The 27,885-nt window shown below is 34.4% G+C and overlaps 3 protein-coding genes and 1 long non-coding RNA gene across 5 annotated transcripts; 2 read left to right on the forward strand and 2 right to left on the reverse strand.

The window, feature by feature from the left end:
* Window positions 1-87: 87 nt before the first annotated feature.
* On the reverse strand, window positions 88-1,939 carry LOC123702289. The gene is made up of 4 exons (XM_045650003.1): window positions 1,503-1,939; window positions 1,258-1,347; window positions 729-836; window positions 88-315 (listed from the first exon to the last, which is right to left on the reverse strand). The coding sequence occupies exons 1-4, from the start codon at window positions 1,728-1,730 to the stop codon at window positions 175-177; spliced, it is 567 nt and encodes a 188-aa protein (XP_045505959.1). The 5' UTR covers window positions 1,731-1,939; the 3' UTR covers window positions 88-174.
* A 694-nt stretch (window positions 1,940-2,633) lies between these two features.
* LOC123704673 (protein archease-like) lies at window positions 2,634-6,654 on the forward strand. Its single transcript, XM_045653092.1, has 4 exons — window positions 2,634-2,683; window positions 2,794-2,874; window positions 3,148-3,172; window positions 6,242-6,654. Exons 2-4 carry the CDS (start codon window positions 2,811-2,813, stop codon window positions 6,630-6,632), a joined length of 480 nt encoding a protein of 159 aa, XP_045509048.1. The 5' UTR covers window positions 2,634-2,683; window positions 2,794-2,810; the 3' UTR covers window positions 6,633-6,654.
* Window positions 6,648-8,457, reverse strand: LOC123704681. The gene is made up of 3 exons (XR_006753161.1): window positions 8,100-8,457; window positions 7,016-7,294; window positions 6,648-6,927 (listed from the first exon to the last, which is right to left on the reverse strand). It is a non-coding gene; the product is annotated as an uncharacterized LOC123704681 (long non-coding RNA).
* A 1,365-nt stretch (window positions 8,458-9,822) lies between these two features.
* LOC123702152 (transcription factor E2F2) lies at window positions 9,823-26,169 on the forward strand. Of its 2 annotated transcripts, XM_045649820.1 has the most exons (10): window positions 9,823-10,312; window positions 10,669-10,874; window positions 14,896-15,059; window positions 15,554-15,750; window positions 17,209-17,453; window positions 17,768-17,873; window positions 18,079-18,187; window positions 18,515-18,705; window positions 19,398-19,508; window positions 24,529-26,169. In XM_045649820.1, the coding sequence occupies exons 2-10, from the start codon at window positions 10,671-10,673 to the stop codon at window positions 24,642-24,644; spliced, it is 1,443 nt and encodes a 480-aa protein (XP_045505776.1). In that variant the 5' UTR covers window positions 9,823-10,312; window positions 10,669-10,670; the 3' UTR covers window positions 24,645-26,169. The 2 variants fall into 2 exon arrangements, with proteins under 2 accessions (XP_045505776.1, XP_045505785.1); XM_045649829.1 differs by lacking the exon at window positions 9,823-10,312 and having other exon boundaries at window positions 10,820-10,874; window positions 14,879-15,059.
* Window positions 26,170-27,885: the final 1,716 nt, after the last annotated feature.

A 27,885-nucleotide genomic window follows, 5' to 3' on the forward strand; every position in this document is an offset into this window, starting at 1 on the left:
ACATGACGTGCCTTGTATTCTTAGTTTTTTATCGAAAGTTCGTGTATTTACTGGACTCTTAACATTTTCGATAAAAAAACCACTTCATTGATTTGAATAATATACTTTTTAATTTAAGCAATTAAATAAATATAAAACAATACTTTATTAACAGGTGTTACAGATCTGAATTGTTTAATCTAATCCATTTCGTCTTTTAGGAAACAATTTTTGTTCAGCCTGCTCAACCTTTTGAGCAACATTAGTCAGTTGTTCAGAAGCATTGGAAGCAGCAGCACCACAGGTTTCAGCCAGTTCTTGAATTCCTTGGGATACCTGTTGAAAAAAAAAAAGAAAAATTAATATAGACTGATTACGAACATCTTTGAAATCAAAATTAATACAGCTTTAAAATATTCATTTTTAATATACTTTCTTATTGTAAAGATCACCATAAGTTATAACAATATTAATATATATATTATACATATAAATCTCGTGTCACAATGTTTGTCCACAATGGACTCCTAAACCACTTAACTGATTATAATAAAATTCACACACCATGTGCAGTTCGATCCAACTTGAGAGATAGGATAGTTTAAATCTCAAATCGTTTTAGAGAAAGCGGGCAAAGCCGCGGGAGGTAAGCTAGTTAATTATATTATAGTTTGTTGACTGTTTTTAAAATTAAGCAATACCATCTCATAATAGGAAATATATGAGTATAAATTTAAAACAATACATACCCCATCAGCTTCTGCCTTCGCTTCTGCAGCAGCAATGTGCATGTTATTTACAGCTTCCTGCATTTGGGGTACTTGCTGTAACACCTCAGACTCCAATACAGGGGCAGCCTGTAATATTCAATAGCAAAGTGAAAGATTATGCAGAGTATAATAATTATTTAATTAGAAGAAATTCAATCTATCAAATCATAAAATCCATCTTCACCATATAATCCATATTCATCTTATCCATACTAATATTATAAATGCGAAAGTAACTCTGTCTGTCTGTCTGTTACTCAATCACGCCTAAACCACTGAACCAATTTTCATGAAATTTGGTATGGAGATATTTTGATACCCAAGAAAGAACATAGGCTACTTTTTATCGCGGCAAAACGCAATCCCGGAATTCCCATGGGAACGGGAACTATGCGGGTTTTTCTTTGACTGCGCGGGCGAAGCTGCGTGCGGAAACCTAGTACAACATAAACACTTCAACAGGTCAATGTTACTATATTTCGTTAATTTTAAGTAAAATTATCTTTACCTGTTTACATCTATGCATACAATGGCAATGATGTTTGATTACCGGCTCTGCGGCTGCTATTTCATGCATATTCATGGTATTTTGTTGCATCTAAAAGTGAAAAATAAAAGAGTTAAGTGCACCTCGATAGTGGACGAGTATAAAGTTTGGAATGCATGAATTGATTTCTATTTCTTCTCTGGTCTTAAAAATATTACCATCAATACTCATCAATGATGGTATGTTACATTGAATTTTTTACTTACATTTTCTATAAAGTTTGGATCAGTGTAGTTGTTCAATTCTGAGGCCATATTCTGAGCCTGCATAAGCTTTTCATGTCCAGCAGTAGCATTGCTGATAGCTTGGGCCGTATTTAATAGGTTCGCTGTTACTGAATCACCTTGTTGACCCTCAATAAGGGAATTAGAGGGTAAGCCCAATTTAGCTTCGAGTTGCTCAATTCTGCTTTGTAAAACCGCAATGGGATCCATTATAAATTTCTTCACAAAAATATAAAAACTAAAATCCAAGAAAAATACGTTGACTTGTTAAGCTGAAAGGTAACGAAGCAAATGCAAATAAAGATTCGAAATTTAAACCTATCTTTTTGTTTTAAAATTTAAATTAAATCTTTCTCTATATTAGCCAGTGTTATTTTGTGATTTTTGGTAGAAAAAAAAAAACACTAGCCAATTGCCAAATGCCAATTAGCCAAATAATTTTGACAGATGACGTATGACATTATTTCGACTTTCGACATGACGTCATTTCTAGTCATTGGCAGTTGGCACAGAGCACGTAATATAGCGTCATTGATTTATTAAGTGATTTTTTATTTTAATACTGATTAATAACACGATTATCTCGTAATTCCCAAAAAAAATTTTTAAAGAAAAATCATCGCTTATATTGTTATTAAAGAAAAATCTTTATTTTGGTAGAAGTTACTTTGATAATTTTAGATGGAAGCAAAATGATCCGTGTCTCATTGAATCATGCTTCGCATAGGAAGCATGAATTGTTGTTTCCTAGTACATAATATATTCGTAATGTACACATACTTTTGAATATGGAGTATTTTTTTATACATGGTTTGCACAAACTCGTCTGATTTATTTAGTCTATAATATTTTTACAGAATGAATAAATCGCAATTGGTATGTTACAAACTATTTGTGATGTGCACTATTTTATTACTACCTAAATATTATTCGCCAACTGCCAAGTCGAGCAAAGCAGTGGCACGGTTGACCATCCTTTTTTCGAATTATCTATGTTTTCAAATATAGATAAGAAATCGTAACAGCTGATTGTAAATATCGGTAGGTAAATACCCTAAATATCAATCGTCCCCATTGGGCGTCTCAGCTATTGACATTCTTTGTGACATTTTGTGAAGTGACACTAGTGACAGATCGTCCTCATTTCTCGCCGCAATTCGCGTGTACCTACCTATTCTTTTTCAAATTTCAATTTACATCTGAAATTTACGATACTAAAGTTGCGTATTTTTCAACTTAAAGATATAATATTTTCATGTTCTTTTGCAACCAGGCACAGAACTAACAGAAATGGATGAGGAGCTAGGAGAACTGACAGAGAATGACTTTATCATTCCACCTGTGAAGTATGAATGTAAGTTTTTTTATTTCTTAAATTTCAATATTTTAGTCTCTACATTTTTAAAATTATTAATATATTTAAAATGATGCTTTTCGAATTTCATGTGATGTCTAAAAATACTATTCAAACTGAAATAAACTGCTTAATTCAACAGAGAATGATGACACATAATATTTGCATCACAATTTCATAAATTAGTAATAAAATTAATTACAATAATAAAATATATTAATCTTAATTTTCAAGTTCAATGCTTCTAGTAATATTTAATCATTTTATTTTCAGATTTAGATCACACAGCTGATGTCCAGTAAGTTAAATTTATTTTTATGCTTGCATGCCTGAATGAGAATAATATGATAACTGCGTTAAAAACAACCAACTTCAAACTTGCACTTGCAACATTTACAAATACAGACAAAAATGCTCATTAAATAAAAACTACTGGGCCTTTTTGAATGAAATTTTTATGGGACCAATTCAACACCATCCCGCGTCGAACAAAAAAAAGAATCACGTAAATCGGTTCAGAAACCTCGGAGTAATCGGTGTACATACATAAAAAAAAACATACCAGCCGAATTGATAACCTCCTCTTTTTTTTAAGTCGGTTAAAAAGTAGCCTTCACACTATTAGACATATATAATATTATAGTCACAAAAATCCATTCCTTTGCAACATGAAAAAATGTAATTTACAAACAAACACACATTGACATTACTATTATTATAATATTATAAGTGCGAAAGTAACTCTGTCTGTCTGTTACTCAATCACGCCTTAACTACTGTACCAATTTGCATGAAATTTGGTATAGAGATATTTTGATACCCAAGAAAGGACATAGGCTACTTTTTACCCCGGGACATAGGATAGGTTTTATCACAGAAATCCCACGGGAACGGGAACTAAGTATGCAGGTCTTTCTTTGACTACGCGGGCGAAGCCGCGGGTGGAAAGCTAGTTTATAATTAACCGACTTCAAAAAAAAGGAGGAGGTTATCAATTCGGCCGGTATATTAAATAAAATATTAAATAAAAATATTCCAGGCCTTAGTCAATGTAATCAGTAATTTTAATTTAAAATCTTTTTTTGAACAGTTGCTTAAAATAGAGAAAATAATCTTAAATCTTGATGTATAAAATCCATATACTAGCTTTCACATACAAAATCTATCTTAAATAAACATTAACATCCTGATATAATTTGTTGTTAATATTTATGTTGTGGCCATATCGTAGATTTGCGCATTTCATGAAATGATTTATCATTTCACGAAACGGTCGCATTTCATGAAATGGCCATCAGATCGTTAAATCGTCAACGTTTCACGATTTGGTCATCCACATTTGGCCAGATAGTATAAAATATAGAGAGTCCATAAAACATTAAGAAATTCAGAATATTTTAAGAACTTGTTTATTGTCATATAAGTTACAGCATATAAGTTACGGCAGCGGCCGGCGAATGCTAGAAGCGAATGGTTTTTGCAAAAGAAAACAGGTTAGGTTAGACTTTAATAAACAACGCCTGTTCCTGTTCGACGTACTCACTTCCTTGCTAAATCGTATGTTGCCACTACAACAAGACATGACTAGCTAAAAATATATCTTTATTTAAAAACCTTTTGCGACGACATTTTCTCACTTCTGCTTTCAACTCGGCACATTAGCTATGTGTATATGTATACATTTTACACATTATTATCTATACACAGATATGTATATGTATGTATTTATAGTATTTTATATTTGTTTTATGTAGTATGTATGTATTTAATTATATGTATCATGTATATAAATTATAGTTATATAAGTAGGTATATGCGTAAATTGTACATATATATTATTAATAAAAATATAATTGTGTTAATTCGAGTGTAGTATATTTATTTTATATTTATATGTATCATTAATTATATATTATCTACCTGTATATCTATTTTAATTATTATTATTAATTAATTTATCTTGTTCTTTTTGTTCCTTGACTTTTTTCTTCTACCTACGTAGTGTGGCCACGTTACTCGTCATGCCACTCGTCGTGCTCATCGTCCTGCTCACTGCTCCCTATTTTGTCGGCTTTTGCGCGCGAGTCAAAGGACCGGCAATACGAGTGCGAATTAGGGATGAGCGTTGAATCAACGGACTAGTTAAATTACATAAACACCAGAAGCGAATCGCTTTTTAAAAAAGAAACAATAATTATAATAAAATAGTAGGATATATAATTAAATATATTTAAGTATGCATAGGATTTTAGACGCATTTTTTCTTCAATAAGTATATGGTCTACGATCCGAACATAAGGCGAAATTCAACGGCGTGATAATAGAATGAGACCAATTTTATAATTAATTTAGTCTATTAAAAAATGTATTAAAATTTAAAAATGGGTTGACTTGGAAAATCCTGGACAGGACATTTTTAATGAATTAAAAAAAAAACATTTATTTTAATTTTTTATTAATTGCAGTTTCGAGATAATAAAACAATTTTGTAATAAAACAGTGCTTACATAATTTTTTTTTCATCATCCTATCAAGTGAAAATAACTGGTACCGACATACCTGTTTAAACCTGCCAACCTAGCCGTTTGTCCCGGTTAATATTAGAAAACGACTATGACTGCACATTCTGTAGGTTTCATAATTTAAGTCTATTATATTTTTTTATTATCTTGATACTGCAATTGATTAAAAAAAAATGTTTTTTTTTTCAATTCATTAAAAATGTCCTGTCCAGGATTTTCCCAGTCAACCCATTTTTAATACATTTTTTAATAGACTAAAATTATTATAAAATTGGTCTCATTCTATTATCACGCCGTTGAATTTCGCCTTATGTTCGGATCTTAGACCAATAAGATATCCCCATTTTCCATAGTAATCGAACCTCTTCGTCGTAAATTCTTTGTTGTGACTTTCTTCTTATTGTAATAATTCGTTTAGAATTATGAAGTTTTTAACTGCGAATAATTAAATTTTCGCCAACGGCTACCATCTTATTACATAAACACAGCGCTTGTAGCGCCTCTACCAATAATTAATGTACCTAACTATTTTACGATATGATCAAATAATTTTGATCAGTTCATGAAAAAACCATTTAGTTGGCCATATCGAGAAACGATTTCTTATCATTGATCTGCTCAAACCACATCATGATGTGGCCAATAGACATTCAACCATTTCATGAAATGCGACCATTTCACGAAATGATCGATCATATCATGAAATGAGCAAATCTACGATATGGTCACGGCATTTACACTAAACTCCCATTATCTGATCAGAAAAATGGTGGATAAATCAGATTTCCGACACAGGAGTTTACTATATTTCATTTAATGTTTATTTATTTATTTTTTAATTTCAGATTACATGCATGGGGCAATAGTTTGAAAGAGGCGTTTGAGCAATGTGGCATGGCAATGTTTGGTTATATGACAGACCTGAATTATGTACAAATTAAACAAGTGCACACAATAGAGGCATCAGCAGACGATATGATGGGCCTGTTATACCACTTCCTTGATGAGTTGCTATTCTTGTTTTCTGCCGAACCATACCTTATTTGTAAGAAAGTAGTGATCACAGAATTCAATACAGAAGAGTTTAGAATAGTTTGTAAATGTTATGGCGAAGAGTTTGAGATTGGTAAACACCCTCAAGGATCGGAAGTCAAAGCTATCACATATTCAGCCATGCAAATTGTAGAAGAACCAAAAGATAATAAGTTTGAAGTGTTTGTTATTATTGATATATAATATATATTTTTATATTTTATAATGTTTGGGTTTTATTTTCTTTTTTCATAACTCAGCCCCCGGAATCACAGACACAATAGAAAATCTATTGTTTCCACAACCACAACCAGCCACATTTCTCTAGTATGACTTACAGCTACAGTACCTACATTACGATAATCTCTCCTTATTAATCACCAAGAGTATCGGAGAATACAACCAATACCAAATATTCTGTGTCAACATCTTCCCATCTAGGTATCAATCAAGATGTTTTTCTCCATCATTTTGAGTAGGTAGTAGTAGTATGGATAATCTGCAAGTAAATTAAAAATTAACTTATTTTTGCGCGCACGTCTAAAGAATTCTCTCACTGCTCTCATTTTCACTTAAAATTTTTTAACCTCACTCCTTGTTGTCGCCCGCAGATTCGATCGCACTTTCTATTGCTCGTATCGTTATCAATGATATAATATGTTCCGATGCGATGTAGTGTAGTACCTCCTATTTTTTTCCCTGGTAGCTAAGTAGATAATAAGTACTTTATAATATTTTATCTTAGAACTGAGCGGGCACATTTTTTATTCTTCGATGTGAATAAAAAAGTCGAAGATTCGAACACTCAAAAATTTATTGATTTTGTGCCTATCCGCACTTCACCATGAGGCGGGAGGCCTGTGTCCCTGCAATGGGCATATCTATGATATTATTATTGTTTTTTCTTATTGTTTTTTATATTTTATCAGTTAGAAAGAAAGAGAGTTTATTTTGCACCATAGTTCAGTAAAATTAAAACAAAAAAATCCATACTATTAATATTATAAATGCGAAAGTAACTCTGTCTGTCTGTCTGTTACTCAATCACGCCTTAACTACTGAACCAATTTGCATAAAATTTGGTAAAGAGATATTTTGATACCTACCCGAGAAAGGACATAGGCTCCGAGCGTGGTAGGGATAAGAAAAAGATGGCGCGTAACGGAAAAATGTCACACGTAACGAAATAATGTTACATTAAATTTTTTTCCAACCTCGATAAAGACAGAACACCTGACTGTTCTGTGCAGAACACAAAGCAGTTTATTTGAAATTTTATCATCTATACATATAATAAATCTGTAGAAGGGTCAATTCTGTACATTGAAAATATTGAAAAAATAAATAGCAGCGGGTGTTACTGGATGGATACCAAACACAAATATGTGATTAAAAAATTTTTTGTCTGTCTGTCTGTCTGTATGTTCAGGCATCACGTGAAAACTAACAGTTCGATTTCGATGAAACTTGGTATAATTATACCTTATCATCTTAGGCATAAAATAGGATACTTTTTATCCCGGAAAAATACGCAGAAAAAAAAAAATCTTAATTTTCTTAATTTTTCCGCGCGGACGAAGTCGCGGGCGGAAGCTAGTTTTAAATATAAATCTACGAGAAATGATAAAATATATCTCACAATGTACATATACATATTTACTAAAAACTTACGTAACTACGTTCGTAGTAGTCTTTATTAAATTAAATTATACTTCTTGCATTGTTTTTTTTTATTATTACTAACCAACTGGAACCAATAACTATTTATAATTTAACCAATGATAAAAGCTTCTTGAATTTAACTTAACCACAAACGCTTTATATGTAAATGATGCACAAACGTAACGAATTAATCAAATCTGGCAAGTTCACAACAATAGACAAAACCATAGACTTTATTAAAAAATCAAGTCATGTTGTCTATGAATGCCTGATGTCACATCCGTTTAAGTTCGCGGTATTTTTTAATTTTGTAGTATTTAAACATATTGTTTGTTACAATTTAAATATAAAATACATTACATATAAATCAACTAAAAAGGATAGTGTAGAACATGTCAATATTTAATGAGTATAATATTAAAGTAAGTTATTTTCTTAAACTTAGTTAATTTGGAAAATGAATAATTATAATTTTTGTATCGATAATTTAAATAGTACCTACTTGTGTAATTTATATAAAGACAAATAATTTTGCATGCTATAATTTAATAAAAGTATTACATATTATTTTAACAAAATATTATTATTAACGTATTGATTATTTCTGGTAGTATTATGGACATGTCTACATAACTAATTGATTCCTATAGAATAATAATTAAAATTTAAATGGCAATGGTTTCTCGAATGTAATAAAAAATTTGTTAAACTTTAAAACAGTTGTAGATAAAAATTAACGTGTTCTACGAAATATCTCTATATTCAATTGCATTACCTACGTTTAAAATAGGTACACAAAATCTTGTATGATTATGTTGGCTATTTGATGTGCTAAAAACAGTTGAAAACAATTTTATGAAGTAAAAATAATTGTTAAGTTTTAATTCTTTTCGATTATCTAATATTAAATTATTACAATATTGATGACATACGATTATGTGCGCGTGGCACATATCAACGTTAAATCGAGTAATTTATATCTATAGAATTATTATTTTATTGAACCACATTTAGGAAATACATATAAGGACAAAATAGTATGGTACCTATTATTACTATATCATTTTAGTCATAGTTATAGAGCTACGCTATGTGTTTACGCATATTCCAAGTATATTTCTTGTAATCTATCGTTACCTATGTTATTTAGTATTATTTGTTTCAATTGGCCAAATAAATCCGTTGATAAATTAATGAACATAACTACTTCGTAAACTCATATAATATGTACATGTGTTATAATAACAAATGCACGTAGGCCTACACAAGCTAGAATCCCTGTAGAGCTTTATTGATCCGCTTTTAAATTTCCTTCACTAATAGGAAGCTGCAATGTGGTTTGTGGAGTGTAAATCTACCGGTTGTGAGCAACGTGAGATCTACATGTATGATATTACCGCATGCGTTTATATTATACGTATTATCCAAAATTTTAAATTTAATGTATAATCAATTCTAATACGTAACTTTTTAGAGTATTTCGTGAGGGTGCGCACGAAATTATAGGGCGTAGTTATGAATTACACTGGCCTAAAATCTACTCGTAATATTTAATACCAAGCATTTTTTTTCTATTACAAATCAATGTATGATCAAACGTATTGATTTACGTATTCTACCTATATAGTAAATTATTTTACATCGCAAGGATTACGATGTATGGATTGTTTCTAATATAAAATAAAGCTGCGTATGTATTTATATTCAAGAGAATCGAGACATGCGCAAAGCGCTACGCTTCTACAAAACCGGTCTTGCAACGAAAATTCAAAAATTCGTTATATTTTTTATGGCTTCTCAAACGAGGGGAGGAATTTAGAGAACGGCGTCCGCTAGGGGTTGCTTGGTTTGTTCGGTCGCTTCGCGCCTGCGCGCGTAGTTCGCGCCACTGCTACGTCGCTTGCAAGCCAGATGTTCTGAAAAGCTTCCTGTCGTCGTTTCACAGCTCTGCAATTTCATCTATTAAAATATAAAATGTGGACTAGGGTTATCATTTTGTTTTCAATTATTAGTGGTATATTAAGTGTGTAAATGAATATGTGTTTTATAAAGTGTGACGATTAACTGAAAGTTATCGGGCGTCTCGATATCCACGAGTTCACTCGAGACCAACAAAGCGGCGGACATTTTATTTTGAGTACTCGATAATGTAGCGTTTGCGTCGAAAACATTAAATGTCGTTTTATGGTTCTGTATTCGGATATCGTTCGCTTACACCTTTTGTAAGTATTATGTATTTATAATAAGTAATTTATCTAATTTTTCCATGTTTATGGCGAACCTGGTAAAGCGGTTATGATTACGAATTACCGCTAGGTTGTCGATATTTTTGGTAAATGTCGTTGAAAAAATGACGTAAGCTAATTTGGACATTCGCTTATATCTCTAGAAAATATGGAAATATACTAGAGCATATTAAATTTTGTATGAACACTCATTAACGGTGGAGTCTTCCAAGATATGATTTCCGCGCGCACGGCGCCCCTAACCTCTTCACTAATTTAATTGAGTCGATCACGTTTGTGTTTAATGAGGAATTGATAAAATGCGTATTTATATATTGATGTTGGGGTGACAGCGATGCCGAGGGGGGTGAAGCGAGGGCAGGCGGAGGGCGAAGCTGAGGTGGTGGTCCGCGTCGGGGCGTCTCCGTCGCAAACCACGCTCCTAGATGACAGCCCGAGCCAGCCCATCAGCTATCACCTGCTCGACCACGGCTATGGCGCCACGCCGCAGCATCAGATACGGCGGGAGGCGCCCACCGCACCGCCGAAGACTTCTGAGGTTTGTTTTTTACATCATATCTTTCCTTACTCTACAAACAGATATGTATCAAACTAAATGGTTATAACTTGTTATGTTCTAAATCCATGAACTAAAAATTAATATCTTCATGTGTTAGTAACATCATGCTCTGAATATCAGCTGTTTACTGCATAATTACTTGCATATTCATTTCTTTGATTGATTATTGAAGCAAAGAAGTTTTCAATTATTTGGTAGTATGTTTTATCAAGGATTGGAAAGTTAAACTATAAGTGCACTTAATTCTTTCAAATATTTAAGGTTAACATAATTAATAATGATTTATCTTGTTCTTATATAAGTAAAACTAAAGAGCTCACATTGCAATTCACATGTCACTGTCCTGCAGCACTTGTAGGATGTATCTTAGTTTATAATCCTTTTTTAGCACCAAACACCCATGGCTTGGTTTCACAGTTACATACCTAGGTAGTTAAGTTACAAGCGAGAAGAATGACTATCATATAGATTTATATACACATTTAATTAACTTTACATATGCAGTGATGTTCAAGGATGTAGGATCTCTTTAAAGAGATTAATAACGAACATAAAGGTAATATCTAACTGTCTATCTACAGTACATTGGATCATTCATATGTATAAAGATACCTTCTCATATAAATCTAAATGTAAATTGGTCAAATGAAGTACACAAGAAATTAGTTGCAAATTTTATGTGGGCCATTATTTGAGGTCAAAGACCTATATAGGGTCATTGAACTTAATAGCAAATGTGGCCCGGGTCTGATATAAAATACAAAATTGATGAATCTTTTCATTTTCTGTTCTGATCCAATATAGCAAGAGTTAATATTATTTCTCATTATAAAGCTTAGCATATTTTTATTAAATTTGAAATTCAGTTTTTCATGATATAGTTTGTGAGAAAATAGTATTAGTATTTTTTTTGCACAAACTGAATATAACCAATCTTATGATTTATAGCGGTTATGCTAATTGAAAAGCAGTAACCTTTATCAAAACATATAATATTAAAACATTGTTTATAACATAGCCCTAATGAGGATTGAATAACATATACGTATAAAGATTTAATTAATCTTCGAGTGCATTTATTTATTGCAGATAGATCTAAGTAAGAAACCAAAAGTCCAAGATACAAGTCCTTATCTTGAATGGCTTGGAAATTCTTTAAACAATATGATATTGTTCAATTGTAGTTCTCCCATTTTGATTTCAAATATCAAATTCTCATATATTCCAGAAAAGGTTTGATGTATGAGCGCACTGCTTGTCATATTATGGTATTTAATTGGATTATTACCATTAGCTATATGTTATGTGAACACATTCATATAATATGCATAATATATCTTTGCTATGATAAAAACAGCTAAGACCTACAAATAATAGGGAAGTCATTATACTATCCTCATTGATTATATGGGAGGAAGTGGTCAGATACACATAGATCACATTTGTTGCTCAATTTATTGAACTACTATAGGCATAGTTGTTGGTTATCACAAAATTGTTTAGGCGCCATTTTGAGGAAATCTGAGGGCATTACTTTCTACTGCCCATAATGCGTCGCATTTAAGGTTAAATAAAATACATGTCAATGGCGTGCATATTTTTATGATTAAAGTGAATATTCTTGTTTCGTGTTTGTTTTGTGTGTCGCGCATATTTATCCAATAACCATTGTAATTGGCAATCTAACTGTTCCTACGTCCGGACCTTAACAGGATACAAGTTAGGTGTACATTCTATTACATCTACTCTTCCGAATATTGTGCTTGATCATGACGTGGCGTAATTAATCCGATCATCGATAAGAATGGAACTAGACAAACGATAACAAACGTTGCTTCAGACGTTTATCTGTGTGCATATTTGAGAAATAGAATTTCGTTGTATTGTTTATTTGATAATAATCAATAGGGAGCTATTTTTGTCGGGTATTTCTTACAACTTGTTCAGAAGTTTTTTTATTGATTTTTAGGATAAGATTGGTCCAAACTCATATATTATGAATTCAAAGATCATCGTAGTTTCTAAATTACGCTTTGAATTATGGTTCGAATATTTAAAATAGTTCAGAACTCGTCGAAACTCTTGTTTCATCCAAACTTGTTAGGTTTCGAGACATTTAAAGTCTTTAAATTTTATAATATGAAAAAGGTTCCTTATACATTGCTTTTTGGGGATATTTTTAATGTATGTACCTAATACATGCCAAGGACCAAGGTCATGGTCCTGTTATTTCGACGATTGCTTAAATAGTTAGTTCCCGTACCATAGAACTGACAATTTATTACCCTTGTCTTAATTGTTAATTAAGAATGTCCTAATTGTAACTCTTGTTATTATTTGACATGGTAATTTTTTTATGTAAATATTACAAGAAATACCTATAGGTCTTTACGAATAAATCGTGGCAAGTTGCCGAATGTAGCGATGTTGACGATAATATTGTTATACAGTTGACGAGCCGTGTGTGGGCTTTGCGTTTTGTTCGGTGGGTACATATGTTAGCAGTAAGTGACGCCTCGAGTGGCGATCACCCGCCCGCTACGCCATGTGGCCCAAACGCTATGGGGTCACGTGGCCAGGTACCTAATTCCTGCGTTGCGCAATGCAATCCCTCGTCCTTATCACGAACAAGAATATAAATTCAAACGCTGGATCGCTCGCTTTTCTTATTAACGTTAAAGGATGCAACCACAATGAAGCTGTAATTTTATTAAAGTTAGAATCCGCTCCTCTATTACAAAAAAACCGGTTCTAATCATGGGGGATGCATTGTACTATTAGATCGGAAGGGCTAAATTGATAATGTAAATATTGCAAGCGCAATTTTTAATGCAAGGGTGTCGAATGATGTTTTATCTTAGATGTCACGCTTTAAACATCTGCTCTGATTTAGACGATGCTACACAAAGCTGTGCCAGACCCCGCAAAATCGACGGATTAACAATAGTCCTGTCAGTTCACTATTAATAATAACAAGAGTTTTTAAGATAAGAAATTGGCATTCTTTTGCCAGGAGTCCCTTCCGAGAGCTCGGCGCTTTTGTGTTGATTCTAATTTATGTCGTGTATTGTGTAGCTTCGGGTACCCTCCCCGCACACTTCCTTAAAGGGGACTTTGGCCCCGCAATTCTTTAAGTTGAATTAGTTGCATCAGCTCATTGAAAAATACCTCTTGCATCTATCCTCGGTCGTGATTAAAACTAAAATGTTTGACCGGTAATTTGTGCAGTTATGGAGTTTTGGATTTTAATTATGGAATACCGAACGGTGGTGGCTCGTAATTTTTGTGTTATGTGCGCGTACTAATCAGCAAGTTGTACGTAATTGAAGAAAGACGGATTTACGATGACGTACACCATTTTGAGAGTGAGTCGTCATTTTTGTCACGTTTTGCCGTGGGTACTACAAAGGATAGAAAAATCTCATTACACCTCCTCATTAATTACGTAATTATCTCACGATTCATGGGTCGCTTATTTTCGTTTAATTGTGGTAGGTACCTATTTATATCGCGGATGCGTGATATAATGTGTTTATAATCCTGAAATACGGCTTCAGTCTACATGAAGCTACGTTAGGTTCGTAAGAACTCGTTGACTTACTTGTGTTTAAATTAAAGATATAGTACATTTTTTGATAATATTATAAAAATTTACCCTGTATGGATTTTCGCTACAAAAGTATACTAGGTACCTATGAAATTTAATGTTCTTGATTTTGGTTTAATTTATTCCTATAATTATTTCTTATAAATAAAACACTAATAAAGCCATGTTACACACGAGATGCTTACTTTACCGTTATTCTATAAGGATATATTTTTCTTTCTCGTTAGCATTTCATTTCGTTTTACATACCGAATGGTTAAAACATGTTTATGTACAACAAATGTATCACTATACGATAATTTGGAAAGCTGCTATGTGTGTCCAAGAATGTACTATTATAATGACAATTGTTTTCATGTATCGAATGTACATTTAGCAAACAATCGTTGGCAGGCGGTGAAAAGACGACTGAACCTCAGCGAGAGCAGTTCAGGTAGTCAGGGGCATGTGGTGCCGATGAAGGCGGACTTCAAGACGCCCAAACAGAAACGGGTGAAGGTTCTCACTCCATACAGCCGACCGTCCAGTTCTATGAAAAAATACACAGAACGCTCCAGGTAGGAACGAACATTTCGATACAGGTAATCATTACTTTGGGATTATGTTTCATTCAATATCGTTATTTGGAAATTCATTTTTTGCCCCGTGTAGTGTTTCTTCGTGATAAACGACTTCTCGTAGAACATGCAGACTTTTAAAATGTTATCCCGTTTAGGGCATTTATAGCGACAAAAAGTTTTCGTTTTTGCCGTACATTATATTCTACTTGATCACAGTTTATGAATGGGATTTGACCGACATTTCTCTCGCGCACGCAGATAACAACGTTGGCGTTGTTCACTTTATTTTCACAGTAATTTCTTATCTATGCTAGAATTAGACTCACTTAACTACGATAAAGTATTATTCTGAAAAGATCATAAAAAATAATTGATATTTCTAAACATGTAAAGTTTAGTCTCATTGAAGAAGCTCAGACGTTATTCCGTCAAACATTGCACTAGCTATGATTCTATGCTATTGTATTGAACGGCGCTATGGTTTGTTCCAGGTTTGACACATCACTAGGTTTATTAACAAAAAAGTTCGTCGCACTGCTCAAGTCATCACCTAACGGTGTCTTAGATCTCAACGTCGCGGCGGAACACCTTTCGGTACAAAAACGTCGTATCTACGACATTACCAATGTGCTCGAGGGTATAGGGATATTAGAAAAGAGATCGAAAAATAATATACAATGGAAATGCGGTGAGTGCTTTCAACCCCTTTTTTTGAATCTGTGGGGAGTTGCCGACTATTGTAGGCTTGGAATAAATGTAGACTACCTGGCACGGTTTTTAGATTGAATTTTGGGGCGATACTATTGTCTTAAGACAGAATATTCGGTCATGTGGTGTTTATTGTAGAGGTGCATACGAGCGTGATGATTTTTATACTAAATACACACGCTAAAATATAAAAACGTTATAATAGCTTTGCTATACTTTTGTGTATGTATTACCTATTGTACTTTATTCCAAAAGCAACGACAGTGAGCAAAATATATTACGGCACAGTTCTCGGTTTATTAAATGTAAATCAGAAGAGAAAATAGCAGTTCTTTTAAAATGTGAATGTCGCTCTTTTTTAATCGTTTCTTTTAAAATTGCAATTGAGTCGTAAACCATATTTTTTATAACCGAGTAAACAATAGACGGAAAAAGAACTGAAAGATTATATTTTTATACCTGATTAGTAAGTAATGTAGATTCTACCGAACCACCAAAAGTATTCACTAAATACAAGTTCAAATTAAAAACATTTTTTTTTAATAAGTGACATCATAAAAATGTTAAAGTTTCATTGTATATATATTTTTTTAATTATCTTTTTTTTTTATTCTCCCTGCAATGCTTACTCCCTGAATCTTTCATTATCTATTTAAAGCATTTAGAATATAGATTCAATAAAATTTTCTGTCTTTTTATTACAACTTAAACAATAGCTTTAAAGTACATAGTTATAATAAAAATATGTTTATGAGTTGGCTTTAAACTTATATTAATGTTTCATATTTATTGAATATCTAATATTACAAATAAATCGATCAAAGTGTCCAATGACAAATTCTGCATATAAGACATTCTGCAGTAACTTAGCCCTATCCAATTTTAAAATAATACGACAGTTAGCCATATTACATCTACAAGAAACAAATATCTCATCTCGGAGAAAAATTTAAGTATGGTTACATGTGCATCATCAATGATTTGAAGAAATGGAATAGTCTATTTAACACTTTGACGTACATTTTCATACATTATATAACGTCATTATTTAAACTGACCGAAAAGCCTGTGCAGCAAGTACGGGCTAGACGACCTATACATATACATATAACTCAATAATTTTCACGCACATTCATTACTCTTGCTTACACGTTACAATAACACCCCCAGAACAAATTTAAAAACTTAAAAATATTTGTTTGACGTAAAACATCTAAGCACGTAAGACCGATTTTTGGCGTGGGGACGCGTCGCCACGGCATGCGAAGATGCAGCATAGAGATCGATATTAATTCACATAAAATAATGTCGATTTTTCTAATCTGCCAGGCGTCCCGTGACGGCTCACATATTTTTATTGTAACATTCAATATAAACCTAAACTTTGCATTAGTAAGCACAATATAGCGTGTAAAACATGTACGCAATCCGCGCGCAGGCATCGGCGCGGACGGCGTCGGTGAGGAGAACCGCGTGCGGCGGCTGCGGCGCGAGGTGGAGGCGCTCGGCGTGCGCGAGGCGAAGGTGTGCCGCGCGCTCGCCGCCGCCGAGCACGCGCTGGCCCGGCTCTCGGCGGAGCACGGCCAGCGGGCCTACATCACGTACGCGGACCTGCGCTCGATCAAGGACTTTAGGAATCAGACGGTGATACCGATCAAGGCGCCGCCTGATACGAGGCTCAGTGTGAGTTTAACTTGTGACATGTTTAGTACTGATCGAGCTGCTTTGCGCGGCTGCTTGCTATGTTTGGATCCACCTATTGAGATTAGGAGCCTCACTCTCATAAAAACTTAAAAAAATAATAAACATATTAAATTCCATTTGCCTTGATTTGGTATTTGGCATCTTCTTATACAGTTAAAATGGTCATTGATAGCCTCAACCCAACTAAAAAGCATGTTAATGTTGGTACATTGAGTATGTCTGCTTACATAAACGATGGCAAGATGACAATTAATTTCTTTGTGGAATTTAATTTTCTACAAACATAATTGCAGGTACCACACCCAGATGAGAAGGGCTACATGATCCATCTGAAGTCTTTATCTGGTGAGATTGAAGTGTACCTCTGTCCTAAAGAACGGCCAGCATCACCACCTCCTTGTAAGTAACATTTAATTTGAGTTTGTCTATTTAATAATTTATTTCGATTTATATGCAACAATAAACAACAAAACATTCTAAATTTATTCATGATATTCTGTGCGCATATAATTATTAGGTCTTAGAGTCTTTGTACTAGTGTTAAAAGTTATTTTTACTTTAATTAGTATTTTGACATAAATAAAAAACAAATTGAATTGTGTAGCGGCCCTGTTACCATCGGACCCGCTGCTCGAGGACAACAAGGCGTTGCTGGCGCCGCTCATAGCACAGCTACAGGCGTTGCCTTCTAGCTCTATAAACGCCAGTTTTACGTGAGTGTTTGTATAACATGATTTATATATTATTTATTTTGTCGTACATAAATTATTTGCCCTTCTGTTCTGGATTTGTTAATTAAGAAAATAAATAAAATATTTCTCGTTTCTTTCACATAAAAAGTTGTTGTTAGCTAGTTGTTGTTAGAAACCTTAATTTTACCAAGTAATAATACTTTTTAACGCTCAACTCTGCAAGCAGCAAGTTTACATGTATAATGTATATTGTATGTACAGTTTGCTCAAATCACTCATAAAGCGCAAGTCGAATCTTTATCGATCATCATAGATAGGCATAGGTTTACATGTATGCTCTATATACAGGACACCAATAAAGCGTGAGCCGGAGGAGGAAACGCAGGTGGAGGTGGAGGTGGAGGTGGAGGCGGCGTGCGGCGCGCTCGTGGTGCAGTCGCCGTGCGTGACCGACCCCACGCTACCGCTGCACGCCGCGCCCGTGGCCCCGCACCCGCCGCACCCGCCGCACCCGCCGCCCACGCCGCCGCCGCATGACAGTGAGTGTACTTGACTATACTATCTGTACTAATAGTGTAAAGCGGTGCGTGACGGACCCCACGCTGCCGCCCACGCCGCCCACGCCGCCCACGCCGCCGCCGCATGACAGTGAGTACACTATACAATGTCTAAGGATCCATAGTAGTTGTGCTAAAGTTATTAAGTATATGAATGCCACGCTGCCGCTGCATGACACGTGCGCCGTGCTGCACGCGAACAGACCGACAGTGAGTATACAATATGTCAAGGGATCTTTAGTAGCCGTACTACTAGTGCGTAAGCCGTGCGTGGCGCACGGACCCACGCTGCCGCTTACGCTTACGCGGTTCAGAGAGCCCTGGGCTTGGACACTGCTCACAAACGACCGAGAAGCAGTGATCTATCAAATAAACTTTACTGCGTTCAATCGTATCGCTATATTAGCGGGATCGCGAGTTATCAGTGGAGCAGCAACACCGTCAAATTAGCCTACAAATTAGCTTACCCTACCGTAGCTTACTGTAACTTTGTTAAATTTAACACGTGTTGGCCTTACGGCCAATAAACAGTTAAAAGCATCACCATTTACTCTATATTATTTTAGTTTTAGTTTGGCGAGGAACACAACTGCGTGTTTAAGCATCTTCATAGTTTCGAAGACAAATTGTATATTAAATTTGATCTAGGTTTCTAAGTATCTATTTCTCTCTAGCCGGTGGTGCACGTGGTCGGCTACGCAACGCACTGATAGCGGACAGCGACGACTTCGCGCCCATCATGGGCGGCGGCCGCTTCCAGCTGCAGACGGAGGATCAGGAGGCCGGTGAGCATTACACCTATTGATTTTTAACATAAAACTTTGAGTGGTTTCAAAGTGGCCCTTCACACAAATAGAATAGAAAAAAGTCTGTTTCTTATTAACAATAGATAGTTTGTAATTGTCAAAGCAATTGACGGACTTTAGTTTTAGTAAACAGGAATAGATTTCCGCATCAACATATCAACATTTTTTTACCTTTAATATTTAACTCATTGGTGATGGTGTCAATTTGTAAATAAATGTCCATATTGATAGTAATTATAAATGTACAAACAATCTTCATACATACAACATAACCTAATATATAAAACATTCAATTGGCGCCTACGATAAACTTGGGAGTCTAGATATCATAAACACACAGGTGAAGCTAATATAAGCGTGTTTAAAATACGGGAGCTTAGCTTGAGGATGCCGCGAGGAAGAAACGGCGTCTCGTGGCTAGCACTCGGCCTGTGACCTGTGTGTCACTCACATCACAGTCAGAGTTCTAGCTACGCGGCGTCTGTGGCGCCGAGACATCGCTGCATTTGTTATCTGTAAGACGTTGATATTGTGCACCGGCGCAACGACGCGGCCGAATTATGCAGGCGTTCCAAATTTGAATTCGAAAATGAGAACGAAAAAAAAAAAGAAATCTATTTTTTTTTTCTTTCTGCGCAGTAAGATGTTTATGTGCCTGTGTTCGAATGTTTATGAATAGACATCGGATTATAATATGCATTTGCATATTTGCATATGCAAATGCATAAAACTCTCTTAAGACGGCGTTAGTGCATATTTTAGCCTTTTTCCCCAATCGTGCATATTTCGTGCATAAATCGTTAAGTAGCGGGAGTTTTGATTGGTCGACTAACCTTTATTAGCCAATCAGAACGCTCAGCGAGTAAACAAACCCTATTTTGGCATGGTAAAATGGCAAAAAATTACAAAATGGGCTCCATTTTAAGTAAATTTTGAGCCATTCAAAATAGGGCTAGATTACCCTTTTGGGGCTAAAAACGTAAAACACGGGTTGAATTCCAAAAAAGGGCTAGATTTAGCCCGGAAAGATCTAAGGTGGCAACACTGGGCTCGCGGGTGACAAACGTCACAAATTTGCGCTCGAAAATTTGGTAAAAATGCTTAATTGTATATTGGCACAAAAACTATAGGTACTCAATTTCAAGAAAATTTCAATGTTTTTGTACAATCTTTGATTTAAATATATAAAAATAATAAAAGTTTTTTTGATTTATATGTGCATATTTTAGGCATATCAGTCGTTTTTAGTGCATATTTCGACCTTTTTTAGTGCATATTTGCATGCATATTTTGGCATTTTGTTAGTGCATATAATCCGATGTCTATTTATGAAGATGTACTTTTTTTTTAAATATAATTTATTACTGCAAAATTTGGTTGCCAGTGTCCGCTAAAATGTAAGGTTGTTTATAGCATGCTTTTTTCACAAATCATCAATCATTCAAGCTTCGACACTAACTTTGTTAACAAAATTGGGAGACATTTGAAAAACTGTGAATGTATTTTCAGTATTTCATGGGCTGGTATTTTCAGATGTCTGATCAAATTTTTTAATGTGTGTTTTTATATAATAATCTATTAATGACAGTTGTGAATAAATTTTGTAAATACATATGAAACTAATACTACTTGTTATGTTTATTGTTTGTCACATCATACATTTGGTTATGGAAATTGGTGAATAACAACATTTAACACAATATAGGTACATTGAAAAGAAAATAAAACGCCCAAAAATATAAATTTAAACTTCGATTCATTAATAGGTAATCTTGTTTGTAAAGTATCATGATGGCATATGAAGCCTGTCAATTCGTTCTGCAACTAGAAAACACTTTTCTGAACAAAAAGGAAACATATTGTAAAGTGTAGGATGTTTACAATAAAAATGGTATGAGCATGCTTCATTCTAAATTTTATGGTCACAAAATTAACCTGCAACAAATCAAGTACATACATTATTATGTTAAATTGATAAAAATGACTTTGCTCATATCCTTTTTTGTACATACAAATGTTTGCTGGGTTTCAAAATATAATATGTACCTAACACCTGAATACTCAAACTATATGAAATCATGGGACAGGCATAAAATCAAAGATTTTGTCTAATAAATAATAATCAAATACCGAATGAAATTAAATGAATATTAATTTTAAAGTAACTGATACACTATATTATTTTCCATCATTAAAGAAAAACTAGGTGTAATAACACTGGTCTGCAAAGAAATCCTCCTTTGAATAAAAATATGATAAACATTTAGATCTTAACATGCTGAATCTAGATCTGCTTTCAGTTTTTTTGTATCACGTCTAAATTTTTTTTTATTGTCGTTTTTAAATACCTCAAAATTCTGTATTGTTTGGTAGTTTCTCTTGCAATAATGCTATTTTATTCGGTCTTTATGATATTTTTCATCACAAAAACGACTTGAATTTATAAAACTAGAACGATATCTACTGAAGACATTATTTTTACACTAATTTGTAGGGAATTTATGGGTTTCTGTAGTTCTCATCATGACTCCGCTGCGCTCAGTTCAAAATAAAGTTTTAAGGTGACGGTTTATTTATTTTATTTTTAATTTGGTAAAATTTTTATATTGTACTGATATATTGATGAAAATTTGTATAATATAATTTCAACCATAAAGCAAAATTGAATCACGTGTTATGGATTTTTAAACGACGCAACATCGAAAGCGCGAGTCTTTAGTGGTCTGTAAAGGACTGCAAATGCGGGAGCTTAGATAAGATTTAAATTATGAAATTAAGCAGCCTAAAGCTGTAAAAAGAGTATCTGGTGACCACTATGAAACATTTCACCAGAAGTTTGAGAGGAGATACGGAAAAGCTAACTGAAAATATAGTAAAATATAGATAAGAAGTTGGCAGCAAAGCTTGCTGATTTTACTTGATTGATTCGTCACGAAACTCCTTATAAAATATTAAAAAGAAAAGAAAACTACTAATTGAAACAATGTAAATAATGTGTAATTATATTATCTTATAGTTTTTAATCGTTTTCTTGACGTTATTTGTAATATTTAAACCTAATTTTAAAAATAACGATGTATTCTTAGAACAAAAAATGGGATTCTTTCAAATTAAACCACAAAAAATCTAGACGTGATACAAATTTTTTAAAACTTAATTTCTGTTCAGAAGTATCACTTCTATAATAATCTTGTGCAAAAATAAGAAGGAGCGCGAAAAAAAATTTTTTTGCAGACCAGTGTAATCATCCTTTGAGTATTTAGTAAATTTATCATTGTTAATAGCAGTGGATAGTGACCTAGTGAGGTCGAGGGGTAAATTTGGGATATTGCGTTAATTGAATATTCGGGTGTTAAAATTGCACATAAGTACATACACTTACATGCGATCCAACTAAGAATAGGTTCGATTTAGCGCCATTTTGTTACGTCATAATCAATAACGTTTGAATTGTTAAAAAAATTTATTGGCTGTTTCTGCTTGACCACGATATTGCCTGCTATTTTACCTATTCTTAGTTGATTCGTATCATACCTTATTGTACAAACACTGTATTTATAACTCTCGGGCGTGTGTACGGCAGCGCAGGGGCGCGGGGTCGCGGGGTTACAGGGCACAGGGGTGCAGGGCTCAGGGGCGCAGGGCTCGGGGGTGCAGGGCACGGGGCTAAGGGCTCAGGGGCGCAGGGCTCGGGGGTGCAGGGCACAGGGGCGCAGGGCTCAGGGGCGCAGGGCTCGGAGGTGCAGGGCACAGGGGCGCAGGGCACAGGGGCGTAGGGCGCGGGGCGCCGCTGCGAGCTCCATCCCGTGTGGCTGCAGTCGCACTTGTAGCACCATGGGATTCAGCTCAAGCGCGCCCCACTAACATCATCTACTAATACAGCATACCGCATCGCCATCGATAACATTGTCTAACCGTCCGGCACACTGTGCTTCATGTTTTTTTCTAACGTATGTAACTGTGTCCGTTGTGAGCTTGCTCGTGTGACGGAATAACCCATGTTATGTCAAATTACATCACATATCTAAAACAATTGGATATGTGTTATCGAATCGTAATAATATGGTCCACATACTTAAAAATTGGTTATTTTTCTATGAATTACGTGGGTTATTTTTTTGGTTAATTGGTGTTTAATTTTAACATAATATAGGTTAAGTAATGTGTGTATAATATTGATATAATAGTATTGAGTCATGTGATTAATTTTTGTGTAAAAATAACAATGGAAAAGACTAGAGTACATTTTATTAATATATAAAATATATTCTAGTTAATTCCCAGTCATGACGTGTAGCGGAGAATTTCATTTTAATATATTATGTGTTTAGATAATTTTGTATGTGGTGTTTTAAAATAATATAACACGTCATAATATGAGAAAATAAATAATAATAATCTCTTGCTTCTCTTTATGACTAACACAGTAGGTAGTTAAAAAAATCGTTTCATTAGATTCTGCATATCTTATTGAAATACTATTATCGGAAAGTTCAGATTGACAGACAAATTACAGGAATAGGATATGTATGTATATTATATTTTTTTAGAAAAGGTTTCATATTTCAATTTTCTTGTCCAATTAGTTATTTATAAGAGTATAAAATCAAATAACAATGTTTATGCAAAGAAAGGGATAATACAAAAATTTCCTTGTAACTCATAACAATGGAAAGTTTATCCTTCAAGTTGTTTACCAAAAACAATTCTGTATTTATTTTTCCTTTACTGCTGCGTAAAAAGATTCAAACAAGAGATTGTAAAATATTTGGATTTATAATAAACTTTTTTCATCAGTAATTTTGGTTTAAAATGTAAATATAATGTAAATGAAAGATAACTATATAAATAAACTTTATTTCCTGTTCGCGACTTTTCAAAATATAGTCTGCGTTTACACCTATTAAAATTAACTATATTTTCTATACAAGCCTTTTCAATATACACTCCGCGTAAATGATTACGTCAAAATACTGACGCGCACAACGAAACATTTCAGAGCCGCTGGAGCTGGAGCCGTTCCTGGCGCTGGAGCCGCCGATGTCGGCCACCGACTACGGGTTCTGTCTCGACCACGACGAGGGGCTCTCCGAACTGTTCGACTTCGAGTTCTAGTGCTAGTTGCTGGGCCCAGACACTCGCCCGACGTTCACTTTCTACTTTTCTACACTTGTCGTTTGTAAATGAAGGAGTACCTCAATCAAAATCAACGAGTTTTACGTTTGACTCGCGTGGGAATGTAAACGATTAACGCACACGTTGGAGGTCGAGCATGGCGTAGACGGTGTGGGCGGCACGCTATAGTAATAATTGTTAGTGAAGATTGATGTAAATAATATTTTTGTATAGCCTACGTTGTAAAAATGACCAGGTGGATGTGGCGGTAGTTTTAGTTACGCAAGTGAACACGCTGTATAGGATAATGGAGATTCATCATCAAATAAGTGTAATTTCTCGGCGTCGAGAAACGGAGTAATCAGTGTATATACTTTTGTAACACTTTCCAGATTTTTCTAGAAATATATCTGGTACGTACACAAGCGCCCATGCCAGCTACGGGGTGTTTATATTCCCACAGAGTCGAAAGGTTCGGTTCGCGGCCGCAATGTACATATTCTCGCTCAAATCACTGGGAGGCCGCGGCTGAGCGTGTACATATTAAATGTAATGAACGGTGATATCTTAGCGGCCTTCGATTTTACTTGTAAAGCTAGATCTTAGTACCCAGTTACAGTGCTATTGGTGGCTGAAAGGTTTGCGCCGCGGTAACGGCTGTGGGACGCGCTGAGCGTGCATGGTAAGCTTTATTTGCTTTGTTCAAACATATTTCAGATGGTCGTTTAGAGAAAATGATATACTTAGAAGATTTTTAAAATATATTTATTGTTTTTTGTTATTTTTCATGGTGATAACAATCATTGTTATATAAAATCAAGCTCAGTTGCTCTTTTATTAGATACTTACGATCCTTATATTCTGAGCATTATAAACACCATATCATGGAACACATAATCAAAATTAACACACATAATCACAATTATACGTTATAATCACAATATGTGCGTCCTACAGCAGTACAACCGCGGGCGGATGTCGTTTGCCAAATATTTAGTTCGTAACATTATTTTGACGTTATTTAAGCTTCACGTTTAGTTGTCATTGTAAATACGCCCCGCGGGCACGGAGACGTCGCGGCAATGTTATTTCAAGTATAATTTGTAAAGTACAAAAACTGTTTAAAAATTGAAACCGTCTCAATCGTAATGTAAGTACATTGCAGTGATGTTGCGAAGATTCATAAGTTGGGGAAACGTTTGGTTCTAATAAAAAATTCTAGATAATTCATGTATTGTTAGCTTCATGTCATAGTGTCCAAAATTTCATATCAAACGTGTTGTATACTGTTGTTGAGTTTGGTTGCTATCCTACATCAATACCAACGTAAGAGTTGTCTCTGAACTACATAATCGATTGCAAATTTAATTTTTAACATAATGTACTAGATTTTCTTTTGAAACATAGATGCAAGGAGATTGTTAAAATCAATACTAATATTATAAATGCGAAAGTAACTCTGTCTGTCTGTCTGTTACTCAATCACGCCTAAACTACTGAACCAATTTGCATGAAATTTGGTATGGATATACAGGGTTACTGGTAATTAGACCGGATCCTTTTAAGAGGTGGTAGGGGAGGTTATTTGCAACAATTAGACTGTATATTGTTATATCCGGAAATGGCTCATTTTTGAGATATAATTTTTTTTATATTTTTTTAAGAAAATCCAGTTTCACTACTTTAAAATTAAATTTAAAAAAAAATTATGAATCGATTTTAATTTTCTTTACAGTTTTAGAGAAACCTTGTTATAGCTCTTAATAATAAATAATAATAGCGTACTAATGTGGATCCATCTAGAAACTAGAGGCAGTTTCATTTCTTTTTTTTAATAATTTTCGGAACTTGGTTTACAAAAACATTTATTTTCTCCAAAAAAACGCTTACAAATTTAGTCTGCGTTTTACTTAAAAAACATCTTCAATTCTTCAGCTATCCAATGACGTAAAAAAATTGGCACTTTGTTGCACAGTTGCAGAAATAATGCGATAACAAAAGATTCAGGTAGAGACATTCCGAGAAAGGGTTATCTTTGTTGAATGCGCCGTTTCGCTCTCGCTTTTGTTTGTTGAACGAGCAATGAGAACCCAGTTTGCTCAGGCGCATCATACTGTTCAGACGCTCTTTTCAACCCTCTATTACGATAAAACTTCGACCTTGATAACCTCAACAAACATGCCAGAGGTCTCCGGATCTAGCTCAAACATGTGAATTATCTGTTCCTCTCCCTCCGACTGGTAAACACAAGGTCTTCCAGCATCGCTTTGCCGTCTTGACCAGATTCTCGTAGTCGCCGGTACACTCCCTCAAACACACTCTTATAGGGTAAACGGCGCTGTGGGAATCGAGACTGATATGCAGTTCGAGCATGAGTAGCGACGCCATTGGCAAAACCATAGCAAAATAGTATGTCTGCATACTCTTCGTTTGTGAATTCTCGAAGACGAGGTAGATGGTCGTGGGGCTCCGCAGCCATGATCAGGAAGTACAAGCCAAGTCTTCGGGTAAGCAGTCAATCACAAAGTCCAGTTCACAAGACAAGTCACAGAAAAAAGAAATCACACAAGTCCAATAACGTTATCAAGGTTGAAGTTTTATCGTAATAGAGGGTTGAAAAGAGCGTCTGAACAGTACGATGCGCCTGAGCAAACTGGGTTCTCATTGCTCGTTCAACAAACAAGAGCAAGAGTGAAACGGCGCATTCAACAAAGATAACCCTTTCTCGGAATGTCTCTACCTGAATCTTTTGTTATCGCATTATTTCTGCAACTGTGCAACAAAGTGCCAATTTTTTTACGTCGTTGGATAGCTGAAGAATTGTAGATGTTTTTTAAGTGAAACGCAGACTAAATTTGTCAGCGTTTTTTTGGAGAAAATAAATGTTTTTGTAAACCAAGTTCCGAAAATTATTAAAAAAAAAAATTAAACCGCCTCTAGTTTCTAGATGGATCCACATTAGTTCACTGTTATTATTTATTATTAAGAGCTATAACAAGGTTTCTCTAAAACTGTAAAGAAAATTAAAATCGATTCATAATTTTTTTTTAAATTTAATTTTAAAGTAGTGAAACTGGATTTTCTTAAAAAAATATAAAAAAAATTATATCTCAAAAATGAGCCATTTCCGGATATAACAATATACAGTCTAATTGTTGCAAATAACCTCCCCTACCACCTCTTAAAAGGATCCGGTCTAATTACCAGTAACCCTGTATTTTGATACCCGAGAAAGGACATA

Source organism: Colias croceus, chromosome 2 (genome assembly GCF_905220415.1).
Source record: "Colias croceus chromosome 2, ilColCroc2.1".
Lineage (NCBI taxonomy): Eukaryota > Metazoa > Arthropoda > Insecta > Lepidoptera > Pieridae > Colias > Colias croceus.